This window comes from Coniophora puteana (genome assembly GCF_000271625.1).
Source record: "Coniophora puteana RWD-64-598 SS2 unplaced genomic scaffold CONPUscaffold_1, whole genome shotgun sequence".
Lineage (NCBI taxonomy): Eukaryota > Fungi > Basidiomycota > Agaricomycetes > Boletales > Coniophoraceae > Coniophora > Coniophora puteana.
In genome coordinates this window covers 1,046,192-1,073,473 of record NW_006913053.1, presented here as the reverse complement: position 1 = coordinate 1,073,473, position 27,282 = coordinate 1,046,192, and the positions used below count along the sequence as shown (strand labels likewise).

At 55.7% G+C, this 27,282-nt stretch overlaps 11 protein-coding genes across 11 annotated transcripts; 4 read left to right on the top strand and 7 right to left on the bottom strand.

Moving 5' to 3' along the window:
* Positions 1 to 386: 386 nt before the first annotated feature.
* On the bottom strand, positions 387 to 963 carry CONPUDRAFT_148332 (uncharacterized protein; the record flags this gene model as incomplete). Its single annotated transcript, XM_007764933.1, has 2 exons — positions 387 to 836; positions 892 to 963. 2 exons carry the CDS (start codon positions 961 to 963, stop codon positions 387 to 389), a joined length of 522 nt encoding a protein of 173 aa, XP_007763123.1.
* Positions 964 to 1,201: 238 nt separating this feature from the next.
* On the bottom strand, positions 1,202 to 2,970 carry CONPUDRAFT_161036 (uncharacterized protein; the record flags this gene model as incomplete). The annotated part of the gene is made up of 4 exons (XM_007764932.1): positions 1,202 to 1,798; positions 1,851 to 1,994; positions 2,438 to 2,857; positions 2,914 to 2,970. 4 exons carry the CDS (start codon positions 2,968 to 2,970, stop codon positions 1,349 to 1,351), a joined length of 1,071 nt encoding a protein of 356 aa, XP_007763122.1. The 3' UTR covers positions 1,202 to 1,348.
* Positions 2,971 to 3,528: 558 nt separating this feature from the next.
* On the top strand, positions 3,529 to 4,237 carry CONPUDRAFT_148330 (uncharacterized protein; the record flags this gene model as incomplete). The annotated part of the gene is made up of 5 exons (XM_007764931.1): positions 3,529 to 3,559; positions 3,628 to 3,752; positions 3,828 to 3,994; positions 4,051 to 4,057; positions 4,121 to 4,237. The coding sequence occupies 5 exons, from the start codon at positions 3,529 to 3,531 to the stop codon at positions 4,235 to 4,237; spliced, it is 447 nt and encodes a 148-aa protein (XP_007763121.1).
* Positions 4,238 to 5,709: 1,472 nt separating this feature from the next.
* Positions 5,710 to 6,420, bottom strand: CONPUDRAFT_161034 (uncharacterized protein; the record flags this gene model as incomplete). The annotated part of the gene is made up of 2 exons (XM_007764930.1): positions 5,710 to 6,245; positions 6,298 to 6,420. The coding sequence occupies 2 exons, from the start codon at positions 6,418 to 6,420 to the stop codon at positions 5,796 to 5,798; spliced, it is 573 nt and encodes a 190-aa protein (XP_007763120.1). The 3' UTR covers positions 5,710 to 5,795.
* Positions 6,421 to 9,280: 2,860 nt separating this feature from the next.
* On the top strand, positions 9,281 to 11,421 carry CONPUDRAFT_148328 (uncharacterized protein; the record flags this gene model as incomplete). Its single annotated transcript, XM_007764929.1, has 3 exons — positions 9,281 to 9,406; positions 9,463 to 10,293; positions 10,342 to 11,421. 3 exons carry the CDS (start codon positions 9,281 to 9,283, stop codon positions 11,419 to 11,421), a joined length of 2,037 nt encoding a protein of 678 aa, XP_007763119.1.
* Positions 11,422 to 11,540: 119 nt separating this feature from the next.
* Positions 11,541 to 13,838, bottom strand: CONPUDRAFT_148327 (uncharacterized protein; the record flags this gene model as incomplete). Its single annotated transcript, XM_007764928.1, has 6 exons — positions 11,541 to 11,975; positions 12,025 to 12,608; positions 12,655 to 13,022; positions 13,072 to 13,234; positions 13,286 to 13,444; positions 13,490 to 13,838. 6 exons carry the CDS (start codon positions 13,836 to 13,838, stop codon positions 11,541 to 11,543), a joined length of 2,058 nt encoding a protein of 685 aa, XP_007763118.1.
* Positions 13,839 to 14,275: 437 nt separating this feature from the next.
* Positions 14,276 to 15,949, top strand: CONPUDRAFT_148326 (S-adenosyl-L-methionine-dependent methyltransferase; the record flags this gene model as incomplete). Its single annotated transcript, XM_007764927.1, has 7 exons — positions 14,276 to 14,306; positions 14,375 to 14,499; positions 14,604 to 14,834; positions 14,912 to 15,380; positions 15,450 to 15,508; positions 15,588 to 15,821; positions 15,893 to 15,949. The coding sequence occupies 7 exons, from the start codon at positions 14,276 to 14,278 to the stop codon at positions 15,947 to 15,949; spliced, it is 1,206 nt and encodes a 401-aa protein (XP_007763117.1).
* On the bottom strand, positions 15,869 to 18,683 carry CONPUDRAFT_114366 (FAD-linked oxidoreductase). The gene is made up of 6 exons (XM_007764926.1): positions 18,287 to 18,683; positions 17,908 to 18,174; positions 17,467 to 17,754; positions 17,239 to 17,396; positions 16,588 to 17,162; positions 15,869 to 16,484 (listed from the first exon to the last, which is right to left on the bottom strand). Exons 1-6 carry the CDS (start codon positions 18,671 to 18,673, stop codon positions 16,258 to 16,260), a joined length of 1,902 nt encoding a protein of 633 aa, XP_007763116.1. The 5' UTR covers positions 18,674 to 18,683; the 3' UTR covers positions 15,869 to 16,257.
* Positions 18,684 to 18,852: 169 nt separating this feature from the next.
* CONPUDRAFT_133729 (uncharacterized protein) lies at positions 18,853 to 19,938 on the top strand (the record flags this gene model as incomplete). Its single annotated transcript, XM_007764925.1, has 4 exons — positions 18,853 to 18,903; positions 18,962 to 19,192; positions 19,250 to 19,462; positions 19,534 to 19,938. 4 exons carry the CDS (start codon positions 18,853 to 18,855, stop codon positions 19,873 to 19,875), a joined length of 837 nt encoding a protein of 278 aa, XP_007763115.1. The 3' UTR covers positions 19,876 to 19,938.
* Positions 19,939 to 19,965: 27 nt separating this feature from the next.
* CONPUDRAFT_133728 (vacuolar protein sorting-associated protein 35) lies at positions 19,966 to 24,155 on the bottom strand. Its single transcript, XM_007764924.1, has 10 exons — positions 24,020 to 24,155; positions 23,827 to 23,923; positions 23,426 to 23,732; positions 23,056 to 23,347; positions 22,388 to 22,984; positions 22,183 to 22,328; positions 21,681 to 22,128; positions 20,758 to 21,615; positions 20,550 to 20,699; positions 19,966 to 20,480 (listed from the first exon to the last, which is right to left on the bottom strand). The coding sequence occupies exons 1-10, from the start codon at positions 24,110 to 24,112 to the stop codon at positions 20,217 to 20,219; spliced, it is 3,252 nt and encodes a 1,083-aa protein (XP_007763114.1). The 5' UTR covers positions 24,113 to 24,155; the 3' UTR covers positions 19,966 to 20,216.
* A 241-nt stretch (positions 24,156 to 24,396) lies between these two features.
* On the bottom strand, positions 24,397 to 27,029 carry CONPUDRAFT_68804 (ubiquitin binding protein; the record flags this gene model as incomplete). The annotated part of the gene is made up of 6 exons (XM_007764473.1): positions 24,397 to 25,319; positions 25,375 to 25,985; positions 26,043 to 26,313; positions 26,406 to 26,625; positions 26,718 to 26,944; positions 26,975 to 27,029. The coding sequence occupies 6 exons, from the start codon at positions 27,027 to 27,029 to the stop codon at positions 24,397 to 24,399; spliced, it is 2,307 nt and encodes a 768-aa protein (XP_007762663.1).
* Between the last annotated feature and the right edge of the window lie 253 nt (positions 27,030 to 27,282).

Below are 27,282 nucleotides of genomic sequence, written 5' to 3'. Positions count from 1 at the left end.
GAAAGGTCGACGCGTCGACGCGTCGCGACATGAGAACAATCAATTTGAACCGTGGTGGCGTCCTAGTGTATAAGTCTGGCTGATGAATTAACTTGAAAAACAATAAATGCGGGTTTTGCGTCAATGATGTTGTTCAATATAAGTGGACTGCCAGGTATATATATATACTGTCCTCCCTCTCCATTCAGATCGCGAGTCACTACATTTTACACTCTTTTATGTCAAGGCCCTACTAGCAGTCACTGCACAAAGACATACTGTTCACTGCCACATCAAGGCATATTCAATCATCTCCATACGCGAACTGAGCGTGTAGGTTGGTGGATGGCCCACTTGGAAGGAGGAATGGTACTGCACTCTTACAATCAGGAAACCCCCGCAACGTCCTACTCTGGGGATTTAGGGTTCCTGCTAACCCACCAGTGATATTCTTCACCCAAAATCCTGCTTAGTGCTTCCACAGCCTTGCGTGACGGCCGTCCCTCTGCCCAGGGATGGTCGAAACTACAGATCGATAAGATCCAGACGCCGCCCGTTTTCGCGTCGATCAGCTCGTCGGGTAGCGCTGAGCGGCCCGGATTCTTGACGAGCGCAACGTACAAATTGAGGATCCTCGTAACCCTTCTGAGGTACCTCATGCCGAACACCAAGGCTTCCATGTTGCTGTCTGGGAGATTCGGGTTGATATCACGGGCAAACGCCACAAAGTGCGAAAAAGAGAAAGCGACGCCATAGTGAAGTTCGTAGCGGGTAGTAAGGGGGAGAAACTGCTCCGGAAGGCCAAGGTGGAAAAGCTCCTCGGGGCGACATACAGGAATTCGCATTCTGATAGGAGTCTCATGGGAGGTCAGTCGCGTTGAGCAATCAAGCGAGAGCGGGTGCGGTTCTTACGAGTTTCTCCAAGCTTTTCTCCATCACCGGTTGGGGAGCATCTGTTGACTCGTCGGAGGTGGATGAAGACATGACAATTATGATTGTAGCCTAAATGCGTGGGTTATTGTGGTACTTTGGAGAAAAGCTGAATGTTCGAAGGTTCTGATGCTGGTTGACCGTGAAAGGTTGACGCGTCGACGCGTCGCGACGCGAGAATAATTACTTTGAGCCGTGGGGACGTCTGTGTGTAGGGCCGGCTGATCATGATGGGTAGCTGGCAACGCTGCATGATGGCTGTTGGGCTTTACAAGATGAACGGAACTATTATAAGACGTGTTTGAGATACTGCGAACGTTCGGAGGACAGTAGAAGCAATGTTATTATATGCATGGCGGCAAGAATTGACAGCCACATTGCCGAAAGGCTGCAAACTATCGGGCTGACAACCAATGTTCGAACGTCTACAGCTCATGTTCTATTTCGGAGGCTTAGGCTGCCTGCTGAGCCACCAGTGATAGTCGTCGCCTACAATCCCGCTCAGCACGTCCACAGCCTTGCGTGACGGCTGCCCTTCCGCCCAGGGATGGTCAAAACTACAGATTGAAAAAACCCAGATGCCACCCGTTTCCGCGTCAACCAGCTCGTCGGGAATCACTGAACTGCCCGGATTCTTGACTAGAACAGGATACAGGTTGCGTATTGTTGTGATCCTTCTGAGGTACCTCATTCCAAACTCGAAGACTGACGTCCTCCTGTCTGGAAGATCCGGTTTGATGCTACGGACGAAAGCTAGGAACTGCGGAAGAGAGAAGGCGACGCCGTAGTGAAGTTCATAGATGGCAGTAGCGGGGAGGAAGCGTTTCGGCAGGCTGAGGCGGAAAAGATCTTCGGGGCGGTATACAGGGATTCGCATTCTGATAGGAGTCTAATGCGCGGACTTCAGTCACATTGGGTATTCAGGCGAAATAAACACGTACGGGTTTCTCCATCACCCGTCTGGGAGCATCTCTTGGAGCAACTGCTGATTCATCAGAGGTGGACGGAGGCATGGCAGTTATAATCGTAGCTGAAATCTTTTGGCCGTTGTGATACTTCAGGGAAATGCTGGGCGTTCGAAGGCTCTGATGTGATTGAACGTGAGGAAAGGAAAGGTTCGCGTCGTTGCGTCGACGCGTCGTGACGCGTGACGCGAGAACAATCAAGTGCCGTTAGTATAGGGGTGGTTTATGGTATTGTTCGAGGACTGTTAGTGGATATGATCTTAAACCTAGGAGTGGGTAGTTCACAATTGTGCATACAAGACGAATAACATTAAAATAAGACGTGTCGCGAATTGGGACACGTATACGAACGCTCGGGGGACAGTTGAAGCATTGATATTAGTATGTGCATGATGGGAAGAGTTGACATTAAACATTCATATTGCTGTAGAGGTCGCAAAATAAAATAAGGCTACCAACCGATGTTCAAATGTTCAAAACTCGCCACATAGTAGCGCGGGGAAGAATGGTACTGTACTCGTAACCGCACCGTTCTATTTCGGAGGCCTAGACTGCCTACTGACCCACCAGTGATAGTCTTCATCCAAAAATCGGCTTAGAGCGAGTACAGCCTTGCGCGTTGGCTGCCCCTCCGCCCAGGGACGGTCAGAACTACAGATTGAAAAGACCCAGACACCGCCCGTTTCCTCGTCGGCCAGCTCGTCGGGAAGCACTGAACTGCCTGGATTCTGCACAAGCACGGGGTACAGGTTGCGTATCGTCGTGATTCTTCTGAGGTAGCGGATGCCGAACTCGAAAGCTGCTGTCATCCTGTCTGGAAGATTCGGTCTGATTTTGCGGGCAAACGCCAAGAAACATGGAAGAGAGAAGGCGACGCCAAAGTGAAGTTCATGTCGGACAGTAATGGGGAGTAGGTCTTCCGGAAGGCCGAGGTGAAAAAGATCCTCTGGAGGGTATACAGGGATGCGATATCTGAGGGGAGTCTAATGCTCGGGCTTGTCAGTCGCATTGAGCATCTGGGCGAAACGAATACACCTACGAGTTCCTCCATCACTGGTTTGGGAGCATCTGCTGACTCGGAGGTGTCTGGAGGCATGGTGGTAGTTATTCCAGCTGTACTGTGGTTCATTGCTAAACGTTAAACGTTCAAAGCCTCTGATGTGGATTAAGAAAGGTTAGGAAGAGAAGTTCGCGTCGACGCGTCTGTCGGAAAAATCACAGGAATATGGCCATATAATTGAAATGTATTGAAATCGCCTCATAATGAATCAAGAATTAAAATACATTCCAATTGGAATTGAGAACCAATTGAGAACATCCTTATGATGGAAAGCAGCCACGTCCAATGGAGTTTCAATGTTCGCGTCGCTTTACAACGGGGATTGCAAACCTATCTAAATAGGAAACCATTTCAAACCCCATTTGGTTTTTTCCGACATCGTGACGCGAGGACTAATCTGAATCGTGACAGTATAGGGGCTATTTACCTTGAATAGCAAATCAGACACATTTGCAGTCGCAGTTCCCTCTCTCCTGGGCCACGCATATAGTGAGCCACTACAGCCTTGTGTTTGCCATCTCGAACTCACAATGCCTTGTAATAATCGGGCATAAATTAAACTCTACAAGACTGGAATATGCGCTCAAGTCAGCGATGAAGTGTATCGAATTTTACAGTGGCATATGTGAGCATTCGGGTTCTCCAGAGTTGAAGGCAAACTCACAAAGACTATACTCGTTCTTCTACCTCTAGGCGGTCTTCACATCGCTCTGAAAGGAAGCAGGATACCCAACGCGCAGCTCATAAAGGCATATGACTGGGACCAATCCGCCTGCCAAGTCTACACCACCAACCATGGGCCCTCAATAGTCTCCCGAGTACGTCCGCTCCCATCTCTTACTCACCGACATGCGCCTCCAGTTGTACGCGTACTTACAGCTTAACAAGCCCAGACCGACATCTCTAGGCTCACCGCCGGCGAACTCGCCGCGCTCGGCGTGGACATATGGCTCGCCCTCCTGCCAGTCGATCACGGTCCTGAATCCGAATCCGAACCGCGCGAAGCGCGCTCGACCCGCGGGCACAAAGTTCCCTTCACGACATCGATGATGTGTTTCCGGTGCTGTGCAACGAAGGGAAGCAGCCGAGGTATTTGTTGATTGAGAATGTTCCTAGATTCCATGTATGTGTCTATCGTTGTCATGTCCGAACGTGTACTGAGAACAAGGATTTGAATGTGATATAGGACTCAGCAACGCGCACGCACCTTGTAGATGCACTCGCCAGGCTCGGATACACCACCGCCGAGTTCTTCCTCGCGCCCGTGCAATTCGGCATACTAAACTCACTCCTACGCTACTAAGTACCTCTTCGCCAAAATATTCCCTTTCAAGTTCACTGGGCTGGCCACACCCGGTTCAGCAACGATATGCAGTAACGCTGGCTTCAACCAAGGGCCCGCTGATGTGGGGCAACGAGCCCAAGAGTTCGATGGGACGCGTTGAGGCTGAGTGGTTTTAAGGTTTCTCTTGGGATTGGAAAACACCCTATAGACTTTTTGCGAGGCGCATATCCCGCACATGTTAACTATGTGTATTCTTTAGGAACATGCGCTTCTGTGAGCGTCAGCCCATGTGCCATGTATTTAGCCGTCGTGTGTATCGCGATTTGTTCGAAAAGCCTTCGCTATGCCCCAGATCTCGAGTCTTTTGTGTTGAGGCCCAACTGGCAGCCGCTGAGCAGCGTTCACTGTGCGTCACCTTTCAATCATCGTCATTTCTGGGCTAAGCACGTACGTGGGCAGATGAGCCACTGCAGCTTGGTCGCTTCGCCTTGGCTCGAGCGCTGACTGTTGTCCATGCGCACGATTTTGAGGTTGACAAACGCATTGACTGGTCTGGTGCGCGGGCCTCATGGACCTGGCCAGGAGCAGTGCCTAGCTCGAGAAACATTAGTGGACCCAATCCGAAGTCTAAAACTTGGTAGCTCGCAACGCTGCATAACAGCTGATGAAACGTACAAGCCCCAGTGGCATTAATACAAGATGCGTTGCAAACCGAAATACTGCGAAATCAATAAGCATTACTAGTAATATGTACAAGATGGTAAGAGTCGATAATCGTACTGCTGTGAACTGACCAGAAAGTCGTTGAATCCGGAAGTCTGGCGCTGCGCGAGCTGCGACGCAGTCCGGCAGGTACGGCGGGTACGGCGCGGTTGCGGGGTCCCCAAACAAAGTCAATTGCATGTGATCTAGCCGCGTCGCGCAGATTTCCTAGCCCTCCTGTACTTTATCTTATCTATAACCCATTCCCATTCCCCGTGTCCCCCGGCATTATTCCCAGTTTGAGCAGCTCGAATATGAGCAGATCACCGCGAGTTTATCGAATGTTATCGCAACTTTCGCAAAGATATCAGCATTATCCAACTGAAGGACTTCTAACTCGACAGCCTCCACCCCGTCAACCTATTTGCCCCATGTCCACCAACTCTTTCTATCCATGGCCACGTCTATCCGGACCCAGTACATTCCTATCATGTGGCAGGGTCTTCGAGGCCTTATCTGATCGCTTCCACCGCTCGAGGAAAGAGAAGAGGCCAGAGATCATTGCAGAAGTATGAGGAGCATGGGTGGGACAAAAGTATATGTGAGTAACCCGTAGCTTTCTATTCCGAAGCTCTCCTCATATACTAGGCAAGTTATTATGCCGACCGTGGTTTTGATTTCGACTAAGACCCCAAAACCCCTCGCGACTTGCCGCCGGACTGCCGTACCTAGCCAGACCAGCGCGATTGCCGGACTTCCGGTTTCAACACTGTCCTCGAACTGACGGGCTGACATTGATGTTCACGGCTTACCACATAATGGAAGGGAAAATAGCTCTTTACTACTCGTACAATCGGGAAATCACCACGATGTTCTACTTCGGATTCCTAGGCTGCCTACTAACCCACCAGTGATAGTCTTCGCCCAAAATCCTGCTTAGTGCGTTCACAGCCTTGCGTGATGGCTGCCCCTCTGCCCAGGGATTGTCAGAACCACAGATAGAAAGTATCCAAATGCCACCCGTTTCCGCGTCGACAAACTCGTTGGAAAGCACTGTACGACCCGGGTCCTCGACAAGCGCAACGTACAGGTTGAGGATCCTCGTGACCCTTCTGAGGTACATCATGCCGCACACCAAGGCGTCCATCTTGCTGTCTGGGATATCCGGGTTGATTTCACGGGCGAACGTCTCGAAATGGGAAAAACAGAATGCGACGCCGTAGTGAAGTTCATAGAGGGCAGTAATGGGGAGAAGGCGTTCCGGAATGCTGAGGTGGAAAAGATCTTCGGGGCGGCAGACAGGCATTCGCACTCTGATAGGAGTCTAATACGCGGGCTTCAGTCACTTTGAGCATTCAGGCGAAACAAGCACGTACGGGTTTCTCCATCACCAGTCTGGGAGCATCATCCGAGACAGAAACTGTTGTTTTGGTCGAGTTAGAAACTGGCGTATCATTTGGTACGGAGATGGGTGCATCATCCAGGACAGGTGGCGACATGGCAAGTATGATAAGAGTGAAAAGGTCGATGTCTGTTGCAGACTTTATGGCTAAGCGCTTAGAAACGTTTGGACTGGCTGACTCCGAACATTTCGAGCTCAGTCGAACTTTCCGACCCACGGTCGCGAATCAACATTACGCTCCCATCGACCAATCTATCACAATCTATACCATCGTGCGGCATAACGTCTCATATCTGCCATGTCGAACCAGACATCCAGTGACCTCCAGAACCTACTACAAACACTCCATGAACCAAGAGAAAGCCTTGCAATTGAAATTGCGGCTGCTCAAGGGGACCCCCGAGAGTGTGCTTGGCATCTCCCATATCAAATTGCGATATCAGACCTTCTCCTTCGGAACCTTTCAGGCTCAAGATTCCCGTTACCGCTAGAGGTAACTGGGTTAGAGGGGCTTGCTAACGGCACGACAGATGGCTGGTCGATTGAAATATTGAACGAGGTCATGTGACTTAACATGGTACAGCCTCCGGTCTTGTTTTGTGAGACATTTCCAAGACATTTCTCTTGTTACGGTGGCGCCTTCGCACTCGCAATGAACTACTGAATGTCATCTGCGGCATACAATTTCATTTTCCTATCTCCTGTCCTCAACCACCATGTTAGCTTTCGTTAACGGGACTGCAGCCTCTGCAGCTGACTCGGACCCCGGGCATCCCTTCTTCAAAGTACTAGTATCATATCGAGTAATCTTGCGACATACTTAAGGATCGAGAGAGTGCCGGTCGGCGCCATTTTGTGCGACAATGCTTTTATTTATCCACAAACACCCTGCGTAGCAACACTACCCCGTAAGCCATTGATGTGGCGAGCCGTCTCTTGCTTGCAGCTTCAACGGATGTCAATATTCTTCAGAAGGTGACCTGCGCACCCAGATGACTTTTACACAACTCATTAATGTTCTTGAGTGAGTGTATTTTAGTGACGTTTTGTCATGTCAACTTTTGAACGTGCATGCAGGAGAGTCGGCTTTGATATTGATTCAAAATCTCATGCCCGCGTGTGGCGTCTTCAGTTCTCAACAGCTGTCTAGGTTTTAGTTCATAGGTATGTGTAAGATAGTAGATTCTGTATGGTTAACTAAATATCTTGGTCCTTGTATTTAAATTTTAGTTTATTCAGCCTTCTTTGCTATGATGTACGTGTTCTATTGGTGGCCGCGCCACCGAAGTGGCTAGTGAACATTGTATGGGGAATATGCCTCATCCACAGTGCATGGCCATAGAAAGCCTGAGCGCCATGATTTGATACTTATACCTCATTAATTCATTGGCCGGTTTGAAAAGATCCGCGGTAACGGGCTTTGCCGTGCACTGGAGCGCGGCGTTACCCAATATTAATCCGGGTCCATGTTCATCCACAGTGGTCGCTTGTCATCACCTTTGATCCTGCTAGCGAGGACCTTTTCCCTAATTATCCTATTGAATATACTGTGAAAAAATATACAAGGATCAGAACTGTATCACCAGCACCCTTTACTCTAGGATATGCTCTGCATCAGCAAAAACTGGGAATAAAACGTGTTCCTGTGACACCAACTACCTCTTCGTATATAACAGATCCGAACACCGCCTCTACAGCTCTTAGTGAGGACCAATTGCTCTTGGGTAGGAGCGGCGTTCCACATCAATACTCTCCTGTTGGTCCCAGACTCTCTGCAATCCCTCGTGCAGAACGCCATTTTTTAGTGACACCATCCACTGCTTCTGATCAGAACGCTGGTACAAGTAATAGTGAGGACCCACTGTTGCTCAACTGGGTGGCTCAAGATGCTCCTGGGTCCAGAAACCCCCTCCCTATGATCCCTCATCCAGAAAGCCCCTCTCCTAATCCTCCTCTGGACTTGCAGGAAAGAAAGGCAATGGCATTGGGTGCTTTCATTGATCAAGACCCCATTAGCAATGAAGGCAAGCGGAAGAGCAGCGAGGGTTCTCCGGGAGCTTTACCAGCTGCAAAAATGATTGGGCTTGGTGACGATGATCACATAGCGTACCTGACAGAACGGTCCACCCGTGTCCCGGACTTCACCGCACTCATTTACAATCTTAATGATCACTGTGATCCTTTGTCTCCCAAGATTTCACACCGCCGGATCATCCTTCTTGTGGAGCTCAAAGCCAGTGCCAAGCAGGATGAAGACATACCCAGTATAATGGGGAATGCGATAATGCAAGTTGAAATACAAGTGCAACATGCATTCGGCTCAGAGCACAGTCCAAAGAATGTAGTTGGGTCTGTGATCGGCGTTGGCAAAATGTGGACATATCGGGAGTGGTGGAAAGAAAACATCAAAATTGTGTCTAGTCGTGACGAGCTGAATGATTCAAGTTGGGAAGAAACATCTGCAGCCCGCAATGCTTTACCAAAGTGGCTTGCCAAAATTTTCGGAGGAGAGGCTATGATTGCTCTCGACAGCGAGAGGACCATACATGCATTTCAGAAAATCCGACAAACCCTCATTGAACAAAATTCTGATGTCTTGCACTAGGTTAGTCACCGGGTGTAAAATTGTAAAGTACTCGGACTCGAAAACAGGGTTCTAAAAACGAGGATGACGCGGAATTGGCATTTTCCGGCGGTCCAGCCGTCCAGCCGTCCAGCCACCAGTCCAGCCAACACAGCCACCCGTCCAGCCGTCCGCCAATAATCCCTCCGTCCGGCTGCTCAGTCCAGATCCGAGAAATCAGTGCAGATGATCTCGCCGCGTCGCGTCATATCCCATCTCGTCCCCCATGGTATTCGCCTCGATCTAAGTATATCTGGCCGAGCGAGGGAGCGCTTGGTCCCCATTTTATCACTACCCCCCCCCCCATTCCCTACAGCGACGCCCAACCTCTATTATGCCTCCCCCGCAGCCTTTTGTACTAGCAACAGGCGACGTTCTATGCCTGGATTGTGACGGCCAGACGGTCCTCGTCCCTCGCATCGTCAGACGGGGTAAGCATATGGGCCGTGTCTACGTCAAGGTGCGCATTACCTTATCTATATGGGCATGAGACTATTGATACTAAATATCCGTCAGTGTCACAAGCCTCACGCGCATACGAACAACCAGCACTACATTTATCCACCCGGCTCTATCTCTCTCGAGGTCATACAAAAGGCGTCTACCAACTTTTCGGACTCGCCGCTTCCCTCGCCGCTCCCTTCCCCACCTCCTAGCGTACCCGCTTCGCCCGTCTCGGGGCCAGCGCGTCTTCCCAAATCCTTCACACCTTTCCCTATGTCTCTCGACCCCACCTCTTCGTCTACGGCTGGACCTTCAGCTTCCCAGGCGAGCTCAACATCCCGCAAGAAAAGGTGCCGCGCTGCTGTCAAGGACAACAAGGCGACCCCGGCTCTCAAGTGTGCACTTCCAGACTGCACGGGTCGTGCGCCCAGCTCGGCGTACGAGTGCGTTCGCCGCATGTGCATCACGCACTGCGGCTTCTTGGGTGGTTGCACATCGGCACCTACGCACGTTGACCTTCGCCCAAAGCAGGGTCACTCTCAGCCCGGGCCGTCCACTTCTCAGGCAGATCCGTCGGGTACTCAGGCGCTGGCGCTTGCCCTTGACGAAGCACTCTTGAAGATCGACCCCGCCCTTCGCGCATTGGCTCCTTCAGCAACTAGTAAAGGGAAGCAGCGCACGGTCGAGCCTGCTGCTCTGTCACTTCCATCGAGCGGACGGGTTAGTACCACCGACGCGCTTCCGTTCGAATCGACCCGGTACACCGTACAGATGGACTCGACGTGGAACGGCAAGTACGAGATCGACCAGGGGCGCATGGTGCGAAATATCAGTGGGGAGCACCTTCGAAAGGCACGCCAGAAGGACGTCAAGAAGGTCCTTAAGGTGTTCATATACCACGAGGTGAGTTTTAGAGTTTTATTCTACGGTTCATCTGCTTAGTGCGTCCAGGATAACATCGACCCAAAGCTTCTTTATCTGCAGGGCCAGACTAATCTTCCATCATGGCCGTATTTCTCCCTCCTCGCCTGCGCCCAATCTCGTCCATTGGAACTCCCTTACCTACGCGAGGATACCCTCGTCGACAAATGGGACGCCGGCGAGTTTCAGCTATGGGCCAGCTGCGACATTGGACTCATCCACACCGTGCGCGAGAACGACACTCTCCTCTTCAAGCTACGGGAGGTCAAACAGTGCTTCGGGCTCGACGTCCTCACCTGCCGCATGGGCAAGATGAAGACGCCCGTCAACGCCATGCGCAAGACAGACATAAGCCTCATGCGAAAGCGTCCTCGCCCGTCCTCGCCCGACCTCCTGGCGTCTCCACATTCCTCAGATGAATCGCCGTCCGATTGCACTGTGCCCTCCCCTCCAGCTCGTTCTATCCGTTGCAAGGTCTCCCCCGCATCACCAGCATCCTCGTCCTCCTCATCGGCGCTCATGTCGCCATCCCCATCATGTCCAGACCCGTCTCCCTCGCGCCCAGGCCCATCGCTTTTGCAGCCAGAGCGCCATCTTCTCAATCGCATCGCCGGCCTTCCACTCCCGAGGCTACCGCCATCTTTGACAGCCGTTCCCTCCCCTCCTTCCCCTCTCGGCCCGTCCCCCATGCTGCCACCCAAGGCATTTATCCAGGAGCCCAATGTCATCCAGTGGCCGAGGGACTGGCATGCAGCCGACATCGTCAATGGCCTAATTTGGCTCCGGAGCCCCTCTCTTCGTGACAAGGGCCTTTCAGAAGGCTTCAAGTATGTCTTTGGGGTGCGATACGTTCGTTCGACCGTCTACGAGACGGTTGATAAGTGGGGAAGGCTTGAGGCCCCTCACAGGCGGTCGCTTTACGATGCCGCCCACACACCACTAGGTTACTGGAGGTCGATCAAGAAGGACGGCGGCGAGAAGAAGAAGCGAGGGAAGAAGAAGGCTGAGATTCCTGAGGAGACCGACCTCGACGTCTCCAATGTCCCAGTGACACCTCGTATCAAGGTTGAGTCCGCCAGTCCAGAGATCCAAGTAGTGGAGGGGTTCTAGTGTACATTCTATTTCGTTCCTAAGTTCGTTTCACTTGCTATGTTTTTTTTTCGCTCGATCCATGTATGTCGATACAAAACGAATTGAATTGCCTAACTACACACAAAGAAAGTACAAAGCTAGTCTGTCGCTGGGGGACAAGGAGAATACGTAGGGCAGAGGCCCTTCCTCTCGAGAGAAGCAAGAACATCTACATTACGAAGACGAACCATTTCGTCAAGGAAAAAATTGTACCTTGTCGGCCTCATCTCTCGGACAATCGCATGAAACGAGCCGAGCCATACATTCACCTGCTCAGCAATACTGGTGTTGAACCACCAGCCACTCCCATCACCCGACTGCAGCTCTGGAAAGTCTGCAGGGTTGCAGAACCGCTGGCAGAACTCGTCCGTGGTCTTGTGCTTGTTGCGGAAATGGAAAACGTCGACGGACATACCGACTTGGTCCCACCAAGGGTCTTTCATCGCCTGCTTCTTGGCCTCGCAGGCAGTGTCGTATATCCAGTGCTCAGGCTTCTGAGCACCGGGTATGCTGAAGACGTCTTTGACCATTTTCTGAGTGCGGCATGAGTTTAATAGTCGATTTTTAAAAAAAAACACTCACCAGTACGTTAGAGACAGCCTCTGCACGATTGAAGGTGCCTCGAGCCAGAATTATGCCGCATGGACGAACAATGGTGACTTCGCAACAGGAACGGCGGCGAGCGAGGAGGATTTTGAAGCGTTTCAGACGCTTGGATGGACAAGCTTCTTTCGCGTCGGTGGTGTCGGGGACGCCGACGTTGACTGGGTTATGGTCGACGTGCTGGGTAACGTTCCCAGCTTCGTCGACTTCGAAGTATTCGAGAGCCTCAGTGTAGAGGCTCTCGTCATTGTCGTTGTCGTCCGATTCCTCTCGCTGTGCAGTCTTGACGCGTGCCAGTCGATTCTTGAGCTCGAATATGGACTTGCCTCGATCGCGGCTCTGGATCTCCATCTCCCGATGGTGTTCCTTCTCGCAGGTGCTTTTGGTTTGGCTGGTAGGCACGATTGCATCCGGGCAATCCTCGACAGCGCAAATGTTCGCGAGGTCTGAATGCAGCTCGCAATAGTGGTGGAGCTTAGTCTCGGGAGGATCTGTGCATCGATGATGTTTGCAGACGAAGTAACCAATGGTCACTCCATCACTAACAGCGACTTGACATTTCCCTGAACAAATGTGAGCTTGATGATAAGGGGAGTGACTAATACTCACAGCGTTTGATGCCTTCCGGCGTGTGCTCCTCGAAGACACGCATACAGCCACTGCAAGTATGCAGCAACTCGGGTTGTCCGCAGAGAACTATGCGCTCGTTGCGTTCTTTCATTGCATCGTCGAATCGTGCTCGATTATCGCCTTTGTGTGGAACAGAGAGGGGGAGATCGATAGACATGCGATCTCGCAAGAGGGCGAGGACTGTCCAGGCAGCCCACACCTGCTCTTGGTTCAGGTGCGGGCTAAACGTGTCAGCGTCTGAGTCATCGTCTACAAGGAGGGAAGATGTGTGATAGAGGTCGCTAAAATCGGGGCCGTTTCGTGCGAACGTTAGCTCGTAAGTCTTCGCCGAGCTTGTGGCAGAGGTACTATAGGAATTATAAACATAGAAAGATATGCAGCGGGCGGGATACGTACGCGGAGACCATCATGGAGTTCGTCCATAACTCCACCAGTGTTCTCTCGATGAAATGGTGCGTGCCCACTTGGATGTAGTTGTGAACATTGTAGTTGCTGTAGTAGGTCCGTGTAAGGCAGTCATCGTGCACGTAGTAGTTGTAGTGGTATTGATATCCACACCCTAGAAGGATGAGAATCCGTCAGATACAGAAGAGAAAGGGTAGAGACTTACTGTCACAAGTGAGATATGTGGCCTTTCCGATCTGAACGCCATGGCTCATGGTGAAGATGACGGCACCGAGAACGGTGTCCTGTCGTAGCTCAAAGGTAGAGCTCTTGTCGCAGTTGTCGTTCGTGCAATGCCGCGATGGGGGATGGAGAGAGTACAGAGCTGGTCTATGTCAGAGGGATCAAGTAGAGACAAACTGCCACTCACGAATCCCACGATGAGCGCCATGGGTCTCAAATAGAGATGGCAGGGTGAGATAGCTCTCCCTTGCACTGGGAGCCGCCCATATGTAGTCATTGAGAGCCCGCCAGAGAACATGGATCTGAGCCTCGTCAAGATGAGTAGCGTCGGAGACCATCTTGAGGTATAAGTATGGAATGTTTTGCGGCGCTGTTGATGTGTTCGTCGAGGCACGTTGAATATTAGCAACATCGTTCCGAGTCTCACAGCAGATCTTGATGAAAGTCATGAACTGATCCATAGTCAGCTCAGCGAGGGGCGGGTATCGGGATATCCTGGTGTAAACGTCGGTGAACGATGTTGATTCGGAAGCCATAGTTTATGATAATGATATGGGATAGATACGTAGGGATGGATGCGAGACAAGGTGCGTATTCAGGGGCTAATTATCTATTTGTGGCTGACGCGACATTGTCACATGCCGGTTGAGTTTTATTTTCCCACGCCTGTGGCCAGACAGCTGGACAGCTGGACTGACGCGGCTACAGCGAAACCCGAATTCCCCGTTAACCTGCTAAAAACCTGACAATATATGCATGTAACCATTCTTACCTTTTGTCTTGGTCCAATACCGCAAGTGCGACTGCTGGACGCTGCTGATAATCGCACCTCCACGTCATAAATAAATCATGCGTCCACCTTAAAGTTTCTCCATCTTGTACTTGTATAATTAGCACATTTCTCTCTCTCTCACTGGACCAAACGCAAGGCAGCTACTGGTATCGACGGCTTACGCACGCATTCAAGTCCACAATGCATTGCGTCGAATTTTACAGCGGAATAGGTGAGCGTTCAGAGGAGTACTCGCCCTCTAGGATTCATGGAGAACTTATCGGGGGTCTACTACAACAGGCGGCCTCCACGTCGCATTGACACGAAGCAGTATACCCAATGCGCAGCTCATAAGAGCCTACGACTGGGACCAATCCGCCTGCCAAGTCTACACTGCCAACCACGGGCCCTCGATCGTCTCCCGAGTACGTCTGCCCCCATCCCCGAGCTCGCCCACCCGCTTTACGATGCGACATATCCAACCTTAAACCCTTCAAATGCACTCATGCTGACAGCTTCACAAGCCCAGACCGACATCTCCAAGCTCACTGCCAACGAACTCGCCGCGCTCGGCGCGGACATATGGTTCATGTCGCCCTCCTGCCAACCGTACACGGTCCTGAACCCGAACCGCGCGCGGGGCGCGCTCGACCCGCGAGCGCAGAGTTTCCTGCACGTCATCGACGACGTCTTGCCAACGCTATGCGAAGAGGGGAAGCAGCCGAGGTATTTGCTGGTTGAGAATGTTGCTGGATTTCAGGTATGTGTCCGTATCACACTCGTTCTCGGAGTAGGGCCTAAAACTCGAGGTTGATTTTGACCGCGACGTGAGCGTAGGACTCGACAACGCGTACGCACCTCTTAGACACGCTCGTCAGGCTCGGATACACCACCTCCGAGTTCCTCCTCACGCCTATGCAGTTCGGGATACCGAACTCGCGTCTACGGTACTACCTCCTCGCCAAAGCATCACCTCTCAAGTTCGCTGGACTGCCTGCACCCAATTTAGCAAGGAAACGCAATGACGCTGGCGTGGAAGTCGAAGCGAGCTCAAGCCCTGCTGTATTGACGTACATACCGGGACAGGGCGACCCGTGGATCGACGATAGACTGTCCCCCGCTGCCGTTGATGACCCCAAAGTATCCGACTCGCAATTACCCGGCGGGGAGCTAGCCTCGTACCTCGACAAGCTGACCGACAACGAATACGAGACATACAAGATCCCGGACAAGGTCTTGAGCAAATGGGGCAGGCTGTTCGACATTGTCCTGCCCTCAGCGCGGCGGACGTGCTGCTTTACCCGAGGTATGTGCACACAACACGCTTGCAGGACCTGCTCAATACAATGCGTGACCGACATAATAACAAATTTAGGGTACACGCAGCTCGTCGAGCGCGCAGGGTCTATTTTGCAGATGAACGAAGAGATGGACGTACGTGCACAACTTTTCCCGTTTCTCCACGATTTTCTTCACCCCCAAAATGCAATACCAATCTGATTTTTTTTTTCAGACTACAGAAACCTTTGACCGCTTCCTAGCACTCCAACGAGCAGGCGACTCTAGCACACTGGACGTTCTCCGCCCGCTGCGCCTGCGCTACTTCACCCCGACCGAGCTGTTGCGCCTGTTCCGCATCATCGGACCTCGCAGTAACGATAACGGCGAGGATCAGGAGTTCAAGTGGCCCGAGAATATCTCGCTCAAGACCAAGTATCGGCTGATTGGGAACAGTGTAAACGTCGAGGTGCGTTGATGCGAGTTCTCAGAGCCAGTTTCACTGATTATCGTCATTGAATATGTTAATAATGAGTTTAGGTGGTAAGACGACTGATAGACTACATGTATCTGGAGCCAGACGGCAATGGTCAATGACATCTACGTGCATCTATACACGATTACGGTAGCAATTGTTGTGATGAAGATGAAGTCTGTGTGTGTACATCCCAAGCAGTCTGAAACGAAGAAAAGGTCTACGTGAACATGCTCATGCTCGAGCAAGGGATCAAAGGGGTATGCATGTACGCTCCAAGAAAACGAAATCACTCCGCACTAGATTCACCCACCAAATTTAATCCGAAACCCTCTATATTCCACCAAAAAGCAGAGACCCCCGACCCCCTCATACTCCAAAAACCCGAACCCGAACCCGAACCCGAACTTAAACTCGAAAAAAAAACCCCTCAAAGCCCCATCAAAGCCCCAACCACGCGCCTACGGATCTCCGCGCCCGCGCGCTTGCGCTCGAGCCGCGCCCCGCCGTCGCCGAGCACGCTCCTGTTCTCCTGCGCGCGCCGGCCGAGGTAGGGCATCACGTCCGCGAGCGCGCCGTACGGGACGTACTTGAGCGCGCACGGCGCGGCGGAGCGGGTGCGGTGGATGATGTGGTCGGTGAGTGCGTCGCTCATTCCTTCGGGATCCATTGGTCAGCTGGGTCGAAGGGGGGAGGGGGAGGGAGGTGGAAGGAAGGGAATGGGAGAAAGGGAGGTGGGAGGGAGGGAGGGAGAACGTACCCAGCAGCTGTCCAAACGCCACCAGCTCCGTCACCGTCTCCGGGAGCACAATCACCTCTCTCTCTTTCCCGTTCCCCCTCTCGCTGCTCTCGTGTTCCCCGCCCTCCTCGACCATCTCCTTGCGCGCCACACCCTCGCCGACAAGCCCCTCGAGCACACGATCGCAGCTCGCCCAATTATGCGTCCCGAACAGCACACCCACCGGCACCGGCGTTGCGCTCCCTCGTTCTTGCTTCCCTTTAATACTGCGCGCGACGCGCGACACAAGGACCGCCGCGCACGCATCGAAGCACGCGTCTGTGTCGGGCTTTGTTGGCCACACGGGGGGCTCGGGGTCGGGTGAGATCGAAGACGAGTGCGGATGGGATGCAGCGGAATCGGATTTGGATTTGGAGTCGGGGAAAACAGAGGCAGAGGAAGAAGAAGAAGACGGGAAAACGGACGGTGGAAGCACACGAGCGGCGTTGTGCGCTGCGACCTCGTACGAGTGGTACGCGCCGCGGACGAGCTTCACGCCGAGCGCGTAGCCGCCCGCGTCGGCGCGCGCGAGGGAGTCGCGGAGGAACTCTGGGGTGCTGCATAATTTAAATGGGCGATTTATTAGTATCAGTTTTCGTGATGAGGGGATACCGAGGGTGACGGGGCGCGCACCGACGGAGGTAGGCCTGGTACGTGTTGTACACGAGCGGCTGCTGCACGCTTGTGCTAGTGCTGCTGCCGCTGTCCTTGGACACCCAAGAAGAGCTCGAGGCTCTGGGGACCTTGTTGAACCGCTCCATGAGCGCATGTGCGTACGCGTCTATCGCCGGCTACTGGTCCACAACCCACACCCCGCTGCATCAGACGGTGCACACAATCAAGAGAGCGGGGAAAGCGCACCTGATACCAGCTGTACTCCGCATCGACCACAACACGCACGTTGCGCTCCTGCGCGCGCACACACACGCGCACGAGATCGTCGTGCAGCGCCCTCAGCACCTGCACATCTTCCTGCGTGAGCGGCGAGTTGCCCGGCGGTGCATGGGCGAGCGTGTCCGCGAGGAGGACGTCGAGGTCCGTGGACGTCGGCGAGCCAGGGAAGAGGACGGGTGTCTGCGGCGCGGGCCGCGTGAGCAGGAGGTGGAGGGAAAGCCGTGTGAGGGCGGTGACGTCGGGGAGGAGTGCGGTCTGCGGGGTAGACCATTAATATCTCTTTATAATGAAAAGCACGCGAAGCGAGATAAGTGGGAAATTAGGACGTCGGGATGACGTTTACAACATGACAGGTTATAAACAAAAATCCAAAAACCCCAAACGCGGCAGTCAGAACCAGGTACCCACCAGCTTGAGTGCGACCCACGTCCGCCTGCCCGTCCGACTCCCGTTGCCGTGCTGGTCCTCAAAGTCGGCAGCGACGTCAATCGAGCGTATGATCTCCTCGATGAGCTGCTTGTGCGGCCGCGATTCAGCTGCGTCGGAATGATTACCATGGCCAATAGCCGCGTCGGCATCAACCTCGACAGAGTAGTTGAGCAGAACGCCCTTGTTCTTGGCCCGGAACTGCTCGAGCAGGGGCACAGTGTCCAGCGCCGACTCGCCTCCGACGAACTGCACGCATAACCGGCATCACGAGAACAAAACCAAAACGCGGATGAGATCCGGCATCCGTGATCAGCTAACCGTCCAAGTCAGGGGAACTTAGAAAACCTGGGGAACGCACATGTCCAAAGAACGTCCGCCTCACAAACGCCCGCGTCGGCACATCGAGCCCGGGCGTCGCGAGACACGCGTTGAGAATCGCAGGGGACCAGTCGACGAGCTTGGGCACGGAGAGCATGGTGTACACGGCGTACGCGCGGACCAGGGACGAGAGGGACGCGGTGCGGAGCTCGGGCTGGTCGAGCTCGGCCGAGTCGGCGAAGATGGTCGCGCCGCCGAGCAGGATGGAGCCCGCGAACGCAGCGCCTGTCAGTGCGAGTGCACGACGAGGGCGGACGCGCGGTGGAGAGGCGTTTGTGATGGAGAGATTGCGGCGGGCATTGGTGCTGCCAGAGCCGAGTCTAGGAGCTGTGTTGGCGGTTAAAATGCGTCTGGAGGCGGAGAACATGTAACTTGGCTAGGAGGGGAGAGGGGGAGGAGGAGGAGATGGGATGGGGCATTATAAGGGTCATATGGATCGGACGGGACTCGATATCACCCAGGTCCGGTCTTCCGCACTCAGGGGCTTATCTCTTTTGGGATAGCCTATCGCATCGGCCAATCCACATTTTTCAATCTCCCCTCATCATGTCAAAGAGAAAACAAAACACAGAAGACGACGGAAACGAGTCAGACGTCGTATGTTTACATTTATTCCATGTTATTAATGAAAGCATCTCACTTGTCAACCCAGTAGAGCCTCATCGACGTCGACTTTGACTTCTTCGGCCCAAATCCCGACGTCGACTACCACGCCATCAACCGCCTCCTCAACCAGCTCTTCCAGGCAGATGCAGAGGCCATCCACGCCCACCAGCTCACAGAGCTCATCCTCTCCCAGCCTGGCATTGGCTCCACCATAAAAACCGATGGCGAGGAGGCAGATCCATACGCCCTTCTGACCGTGCTCAACATGCACACACACCAGGTCCGTTGCGCGCGAATCACTTTACTGCAGCTCGACTGACGATAACGGGATCCACAGAGCCACCCCTCGATCAAAGCCATCGCCGACTACGCCCTCTCCAAGACAGCAGCAGCCGACCCGCCCTTCCACGCCGCGCTCAAGGGCCTCCTCGCCCAGTCGCAGAACCATGTAGGCCTCATCGTATGCGAGCGGCTCATCAACATGCCCGTGCAGGTCATCCCGCCCATGTACCGCATGCTCATCGACGAGCTCAAGACCGCAATCGACGCCGTACGTCCCCTCCTCACGCGTTATCTTATCTCCACTCCAGACTCACCAGTATTCGCATCCGTGATATCCAGAACGAGCCCTTCGCGTTCACCCACCTCCTCTTCATCTCCCGCACCTACAAGCTCTCCGAAGAAGAAGAATCCGAGCTCGCCGAATCCCGCACCTCCAAAAAACGCAAAACGTTCCCGCAGCCAACGCGCTCCTCGACCGGCGTCTACTCTTTCCACCTCGAGGACGAGCAGATCCAGCAGGCCGCGTCCCACGCGCTCGACTACGCCCTCACGCACGCCCTCCCGCGCGACAAGGACGCATTCGGGCTCGACGTTGCGGGCCGTATGATGCTCGTGCCCGCCGACAGGCTGCAGGCGCTGGTGGACACGATGAGCGAGGTGTATAGGCCCCCTGGGGTGTAGCCTGTTTCCTTCCAATATATATATATGATGCCCCAGATATATGTCACGTCGAATCCACTTTCTTCTGCACCGAGTGCCATGTGCGAGCTTCAAAGAAATATAGCCATACGTAAGAAAATGCGGTGATGGTGCGTGGTATATACAAGAAAGCAGAAAAGTTGACGCCGTACGTACTCGTCACACATCATCACATATGTCGGGATACACACAAGGAAAAGAGAAACAAACAAACAAACAAACAAATCAAACACAATACTGGTCACAGTCCTCCCACTCTCACCACGCCTTGCCCTCCCCGCCATTTATGCGCCACTCCCTATCAAAGCAAAAGGCGAAGCAAACTACCGGTTGATCCCCATCTTCAAAAACGCGCCCACAACGTCCACCTCGTCCCATCTTGACGAGCGCTCCCCGCTCTGCGCCGCCTTCTTGCTCTGGATATACAACAGCGTGTTGCGGAAATGCGTCGCGATCGCGTGCGGCGTCTGCACGCCCTCGAGCAGCGCAGGCGGCGCGCGCTGCGACGGGTGCACGTCTGGCGCGTTCACGCTGTCGATGTTGGCGCAGATGAGCTCGACGAGCGAGTTGACGAAGCGCGCTGCGACCTGCACCATCGCCATATTATCCGCCGGTTAGTATAGAGGTATATCAAAGCAAGAACGGAGGGGACGTACGGCGGGGGCGCCGCGGTCAAAGTAGTACAGGTACTGGTCGAGCGCGTCGCAGTACAGCTGCACCGTCACGATCTCCTCTGTCGCCGAGTTGGCGATCCGGAGCGACTTTTGCAGACACTCGAGCACGCGCTTGCTGTCCTGATGCGGGTACTGTCATATCCACCATATCTATGTTAGCATGCCCCAGGTGAAGCAAAAGACAACTCACAGCCCTCGGCCCCTCCTCATCCCGCCCCACCAAACTCGACCCCGCCCTCCTCTCCTGCTCCCCCTTCTCCTCCACAACCGCCTCCCCTCCCTCCCCACCTTCCCCACCCGCATCCGCCTCCACACCCCCCTCGCCCTTCTCCCCCTCCCCGCCCGGCGCCGGCGCCTCCTGCCACCACATATGGCTCGCAAGATGCACCGCGCCCGCCTGATGCGGCTTCTTCAGCAGCTTCGCCCCATGCAGCGCCGCCTTCGTAATCAGCGTATCATAATTATCCACGCTGAACACGCGCGCGCCCTGCAGGGCCCCGATGATCAGCGTGATCGCCTGCAGCTGCGCGCGCGACTCCGAGATCGCGTCCTCGTAGACCGTGAACGCCTGCACGTACAGATCGTACGCGAGGTCCTCGAACGACGGGTCCGTGGTTCCTTCTGCGTCTGCTTCTGCGTCTGCTTCTGCGTCGGCGGCGTCATCGCTGTCTGCATCCGCATCAGAGTCCTCGCCCTCGCTTTTCCCGGGCTCAGACTTGTGCGTGTGCTTGGACTTGGGCCTCCTACTCCCCGCACCCGCATCAGCCCCGCTCGCCCTCGCCTCGAGCCCACACGCGTCCGCCGTCTGCGCCGCGAGAAGAAACAGGCGCAGCGCAGGTGCGGGCGCCTCGACCTGCGTCGCGAGGATGCTCGTGAGCTGCCGCGCGAACTTGAGCACCGCGTGCACGCGCGCGGGCCACTCGTCCTCGACGGCGCTGCGCGCGACGTAGCGCCGGCAGAGGTGGATCGACGCGGTGATCAGCGCGGGGAACGTGTACCGCATGCGCTCGCCGCCCGCCTCGAAGTGTCTGCGCGCGGTGTGGAGGAGCTGCATGCGTGCGTTGTTATGTCAAATGGTTAGATCGAAGCAAGGAAAGCGGAGCGGAAACGCACCTCGAACTGCACGTCCAGCGACTCCGCCCTGAACAGATGCACCATCCTCGCCACCCACCCCTGCTCCTCCGCGAGTTCCTCCCGCTCGACATGATACGGCCCCTGCCTCCTCACCTCCTTCGCCGCGCCCATCCCCATCCCCTGCCCCGGTGCCACGCCCTGCCCCTGCCCAGGCGCACCAGCATGGTCCACCTGGTCCTTGATCAACACATGGCACAGCTCCAGCACCCCATGCACGTCCTCGGGCGTCTCGATCACCGTCTCGTTCTTGAGCACCGAAGACACGATCGACGTCGCGATCGAGCGCCGCGTCGAGAAGAGCTGCTGCGTGAGCAGCGGGACGTACCGCGGGATCGCGAGCAGCGTCAGCACGGACTGGTACGAGTTGATCGGCGCGACGAGCAGCGCGGCGAGGTTCGAGGTCGTTTGTGGCGAGTGCAGGTCTGGGCTGTGGGCGGGTTGGTGGGTTGCTCAGAGGAGGGGAGGGAAGGGGATGGCTGACCTTGTGCCGAACTCTTTGACCTTGTCTGACGCGAATGTGAGGATCTGGTCGACGTATTCTAGCCGGTCGGGATAGCAACTCAGCGAGAGGTTCGTGAGCGACACAAATAGCGCCGTGATATCCTGTATCGACAGGTCCGGGCGCGCCTGCACAACACACCCCATGTAAACACCTGGCGTACCAGCTCACAATTTCGAGTACTCACCTTGATAAGCTCAACGACCTGCTGCCAAAACACCTCGAACAGCTGCACGTCCTCGGGCACCCCGCGGAACTTGCGCACAGGCGGCAACTCCTTCTCCGTCGCCTTCTCCTTGCCCTTATCCACGCCCGGCGCACCCTCGCCCTCGCCCTCCGCCTTCTCCCCGCTCCCATTCAACGTCGTCTCCGACTCAACCGTCCCCGACGCCAACCCATTCTCCTCCGTCGTCGCCACCGTCGGACTCGTCGGCGCCCCCTCGCTCCCCGCCAGCGCCGGCGGCGGCACATCGCCCCACGCATCCGCCTCGTCGGGCCTCGCCGGCTCATGATACGCATACGCCGACGACGCGCCCGCACTCCCGTTCTCTCGTGCGCGCACCGCCTTTTGTATCTTGACCTTCTCCGCGAGCCTGCGCGCGGCCGCCTCTTCCTGGCGCTTGGTCTCCTCCGGGTCCTCGTTCTCCGCCTCGCGCGCGGCGTACGCGGCGAGCCGGTCGATCAGCGCGATCACGATCTGCTTGATGTTTACTTTTGGGTGGAGCTGTGCGGTCGCGGAGAGGAAGGGTCCGAGCGTGTGCAGGTGGAACTCGTCCGTGAACACCTGCCGCCAACAGCGTCAGGCCGGAAACCCACCACAGCAATGTGAATATGTATATTTCTGGGAGGGCTCACCTGAATGACGACCTCCATGAGATACTCCTGGGCGATGACGTCCTTGCACGAGACGACCTGCTCGAGGACGCTGGGCAGGATCGTGCGCTGGTAGAGGCCGAGGTCGACGCCGTCGAGCTGGCTGAGGCGGACGAGGTTCGTGCCGACGAGGATGCGCAGCTCCTTGCGCTCCATCTCGCGCTTCTCGCGGTCGCGCGAGTGCCCCTGGTGCTGCAGACGCACCCACAGCTTGTTCATCTCGATGAAGTTGCTCAGCACGAACGCGATCGAGTCCTGCAGGTTCCCGCCGGGCCTAGTCGTCGCGCAGACGCACGCATATGCCGTTAGCGCAACCCCTTTAGATAGTGGTAGACAGAAAGCACACACGCACCCGTCGTCCAAGCCCACCGGCAAATGGTCGCGCGTCTGCCCGCTCAGATAGTGTCTCAGAAACAGGCCGCGGATGGGGTGCAGCACGCCGCGCGACATCTCCATCATGTCCTTCATGATCTCCTTGACGGGCGCCTCGGGGACGGACATGTACACGGAGCCGACGGTGATCATGAGGTAGAGGCGCGGGACGATGTTGCCCGCGTACTGGACGAGCTCGTACAGGTCGGCGAGGTGGTGCCGGCACTGGGTGTGCGCGTCGTAGAGGTAGTTGGAGAGGTGCCGGAGGGCGTCGAACACGGCCATGTCTGCGGTGTGATATGTAATATTATGTAGAGCGGGGGATCATAGGGGTGAACTTGGAAGTTAGAGATCATGCAGGGACGGTGAAAGACGACGCACAGAGCTCGTAGTACTGCTTGGGCGACAGCGAGGAGGTGCGCAGCTCGGCGAGCATAAGACTCGCGCTCTTGAGCGCATCCATAATATCATCGTTATCCTGCATATTCTCTCAATCAGCACAACCCCACACCACACCGCACCCCACGCGGGCGAGGCAGGACCACGCCTCGCGGTGGGGACGCAGAAGACATACGAGGTGACGCTTCATCTGGCCCGTCTGGACCTTGACTGTGCCCAGGGCCTCGCTGAGGAGCTTGCCCTCTTCGACAGGGGGCATCGCGGCCATGTTGAGCACGTCGCGTTGTTGTAGCGGATAGCGTGCAGCTAATAAAAAGGAGGGAGTGGAACGGCGTGGACGGTGACGAGCTTCACTTTGTTCCCTTGCAGTGCTTCGGTCGCCGGCGCTTGTTTGCTCCGTCTGACGTAAGCCCTTGACCCTGCAACATATCTCGCAACATATCCCACCTCCAGCTATTTACTCAGACATAAACAAGATCATGCAACGGGCATAACATTAACAGCAAATAATCACTACATCTCACAATCCTTCCAGTAATCCTAACCAACACCTCACAGCTCAATCAACATCTCCTCCCTCCGCTCCTGCTGCGGCGCCATCTGTGGCACCGCCGGCCCATAGTACCCCTGCGGCGCCCCCGTCGGCACAGCAGGAAACTGCGGCATCTGCTGCGCAGGCCCAGGTGGCGCACTCGGCGGCGCCGGCGCCGCACCTATATGTTGATGTTGTTGTTGATGCTGCTGCTGCTGCTGCTGCTGCTGCTGATACGGCTGCCCATACGGCTGCCCATACGAAACAGTCGACGCCCGACCCAACCCTGCTCCCTGCGCCGGCGCGGACGGTGGCGAGAACGACGCGTGCCCCGACCCCGAGCCCGCAGCGACAGTGTGATGCCTCGACAGCGACGAAGCAGGCGGTGGCGGTGCAGGAGCCGAAAGCGGCTGAGACGATGTGTAGGGCGACCCGATGGCAGGCGTCGGCGCCGACGGCGGAGACATCGCAGCCGCGAACGACTGGTAGCCACCGCCCGGGCCCACTGGTGGCGCAGGCGCGGGCTGCGGCGCCTGAACAGGCGGCGGGGACATCGGTGGTGCCTGCGGCTGCGCGTACTGCTGCTGCGAATAGTTCCACGCCTGCGACTGGCCCGTCTGTGTCGGCTGAATCGCCTCGTGCGGCGCGCTGGCGCTGGGAGAGGGCGCATATTGTGGTTGCGACGGGTACGACTGGGGTGGTGCAGGCGCATAGCTGGGTGCGTACACGGAGGCGTAGCCAGCCGAGTCGGAATGGGGAGGGGCGTACACGCCCTGCTGCTGCTGAACAGGCGACCAAGGCTGGCCGTACGCGCCAGCCGGCGCGCCCGGGTGCGCCGACGCAGGTTGACTTCTCCACGCTGGGTTATTAATCCGGTCCGTGAGCAACTTGTCGTACAGCTTCACCGCCTGCGACAGCTTGTCGTGCATCTCCGACAGCATCTCTTCAGACGCAGTCAGCTCCCAATACCTTAAAGCGAAACCTAAAAAGCCACTCACGCTCCTTCCTCCCCGTATCATCCAAGCTCATCCCCATCTTCGGCCTCAGCGCATTCGCCTTATCATACAACTCATTCACCGCCGGATACCGCGACATATCCCCGCCCTGCGCCTGCACATGCTCCACCGTCTGGCTAAACGTCATAATCACATCCGCCTCCAGCGGCTCCAGATCGTAGCTCGGTATCCTCGGCGCCGTGGGCACCGCCGGCGTAGGCGTCACCGTCGGCGGATAGCTCTGCGACAACCCATTGCCGTTGCTCTGCGAGTACAGCGACGCACTGTCGGGCACGGATACTTCCACAGGCGCACTCGGCCGCGGCGCGCTCGCCTCGCGCAGGCTCGCTTCAATCGCAGCTTTCAGATCCGGGTCGTCCTCTTCCTCCGGGGCGTGGCTGGGGTGCGTGCTCCGGTCGACGAGCGGTGGCTCGGACCATGCGGCTGCGGACGGGGACGGCTGCGCGGGAACGTAGCCCGGGCGCCTCGAGCCTGCTGCGCCGACCTCGGCGAGCGAGAGCTGGATCGCGCGCTGCAGGTCCGCGTCCTGGAGATCCCGCGCGTTGCGGTGCCGCGAACTGTACATGCTCGCTGTATGTCGATGTACCCGATCACTAGCCCACCCCACAACATCAGAATCGCACAAAGGGGGATAAAGAACGAAATCGCACCTCTTCTCCGCCTTCTGGTGCAGCTTCGCATGGCACCCATCACACACGCGCACGGGCTGCTGGATGCCAAAGTGCGGGAGCGGCACGCTCTTGGCCGAGCACTGCTGGTCGAACACCTGTCCGCAGTTGCGGCAGTGGTGCTTCCGGTTCGTAAATGTGAACGGCTCGCGGCAGCGCAGGCACACGTCCGAGTCGATCCACTCGGGCGCCACCGCGGTGTCAACCATCGCCGCGTTGGCGAGCGCGAGGTCTTTCGGCGGGAAGTCGAAGCCTGCTCGAGCAGAACCAATCTTGTTGTCAGCGTGGAGTTCGAAGGGGTTGGGTGGACGTGCGCCGCAGTGGCGCACAGCACAGCACACGTACCGTCAGCCTTGAGGTTCTTGTACACCTGCCCGACGTAGCTGAGGCTCGGCTTGCCCTCAAGCGCGAGCGACCAATTCTGTACGCATCTGAGAATGTCGCCCTTGACTTGGTGATTGAGCGCGGGCATCTTCAGTATCGAAACGAGATTATCCATGAACTCGCGCGACGCGACCTCGACGAGGAACAGGTCCCCGCCGTTCTTCACGCACGTATCCGTCAGCTACATCCCATAAACCGCAAATGCATGCATCGCTTTAGCACACTCGTTCCATTGTTCACATGAGGAGTGAAGGGGGAAAGGGAAGGACGCACCCCGAGCGCGAGAAGCTGCACGTTGGGGTTCTTGTGGTTGAGCCTGCGCTTGAGCGCGCGCATGGCGTCCCGCGCGGAGACGGACTTGGACCGGATCTGGTCGCATATCTCGAGGTTGAGCGCGACGTCCTCCGTGCCGCTCGGGATCAGCTCCGACGTCGCCTTGTCTATGCACCACGTCAGCTCTGCCTCGCCTCGCCTTGCCTTGCGCGCTCCCTCGCAACACACTGCGCCCATAGAAAACGGAGGCTGCTTACCTACAGCTTCGTCAAGCTGGGACGTGCCCCACAGCCAGTTGCTGATAGCCGCCATTTATCAATTAACTCGTCCTGCGTCCGCGAGTGTTGCGGTGGGCGGTAGAGGGATAGAAAGGGAAGAAATGGGAAAGTGGAGGAGGATGAAGATGTGTTTGTTGGAGGAACTGGCACTGGTCGTCTCGCCCCCAGCTGGGCACTGCGCTGGAAACCTCCAGGCGCGGATGACGAATCGGCTACTGCCGTTTTTAAACTCCGACTGACATTTATGTTTCATTTGTTTTATGAGGGTTTATTCGATCTGTTATTCT

Coding starts and splice junctions, on each gene's coding strand:
- CONPUDRAFT_114366 (XM_007764926.1), bottom strand. CDS start 18,673: ATGTTCTCCGCCTCCAGACGCATTTTAACCGCCAACACAGCTCCTAGA. Junction 17,397..17,466: donor CGGAGTACAGCTGGTATCAG/GTGCGCTTTCCC, acceptor GTGGACCAGTAG/CCGGCGATAGACGCGTACGC. Junction 16,485..16,587: donor GGCGTTTGGACAGCTGCTGG/GTACGTTCTCCC, acceptor TGGATCCCGAAG/GAATGAGCGACGCACTCACC.
- CONPUDRAFT_133728 (XM_007764924.1), bottom strand. CDS start 24,112: ATGGCCGCGATGCCCCCTGTCGAAGAGGGCAAGCTCCTCAGCGAGGCC. Junction 23,924..24,019: donor GCCAGATGAAGCGTCACCTC/GTATGTCTTCTG, acceptor GAGAATATGCAG/GATAACGATGATATTATGGA. Junction 22,129..22,182: donor GTCAAAGAGTTCGGCACAAG/GTCAGCCATCCC, acceptor ACCCGCCCACAG/CCCAGACCTGCACTCGCCAC.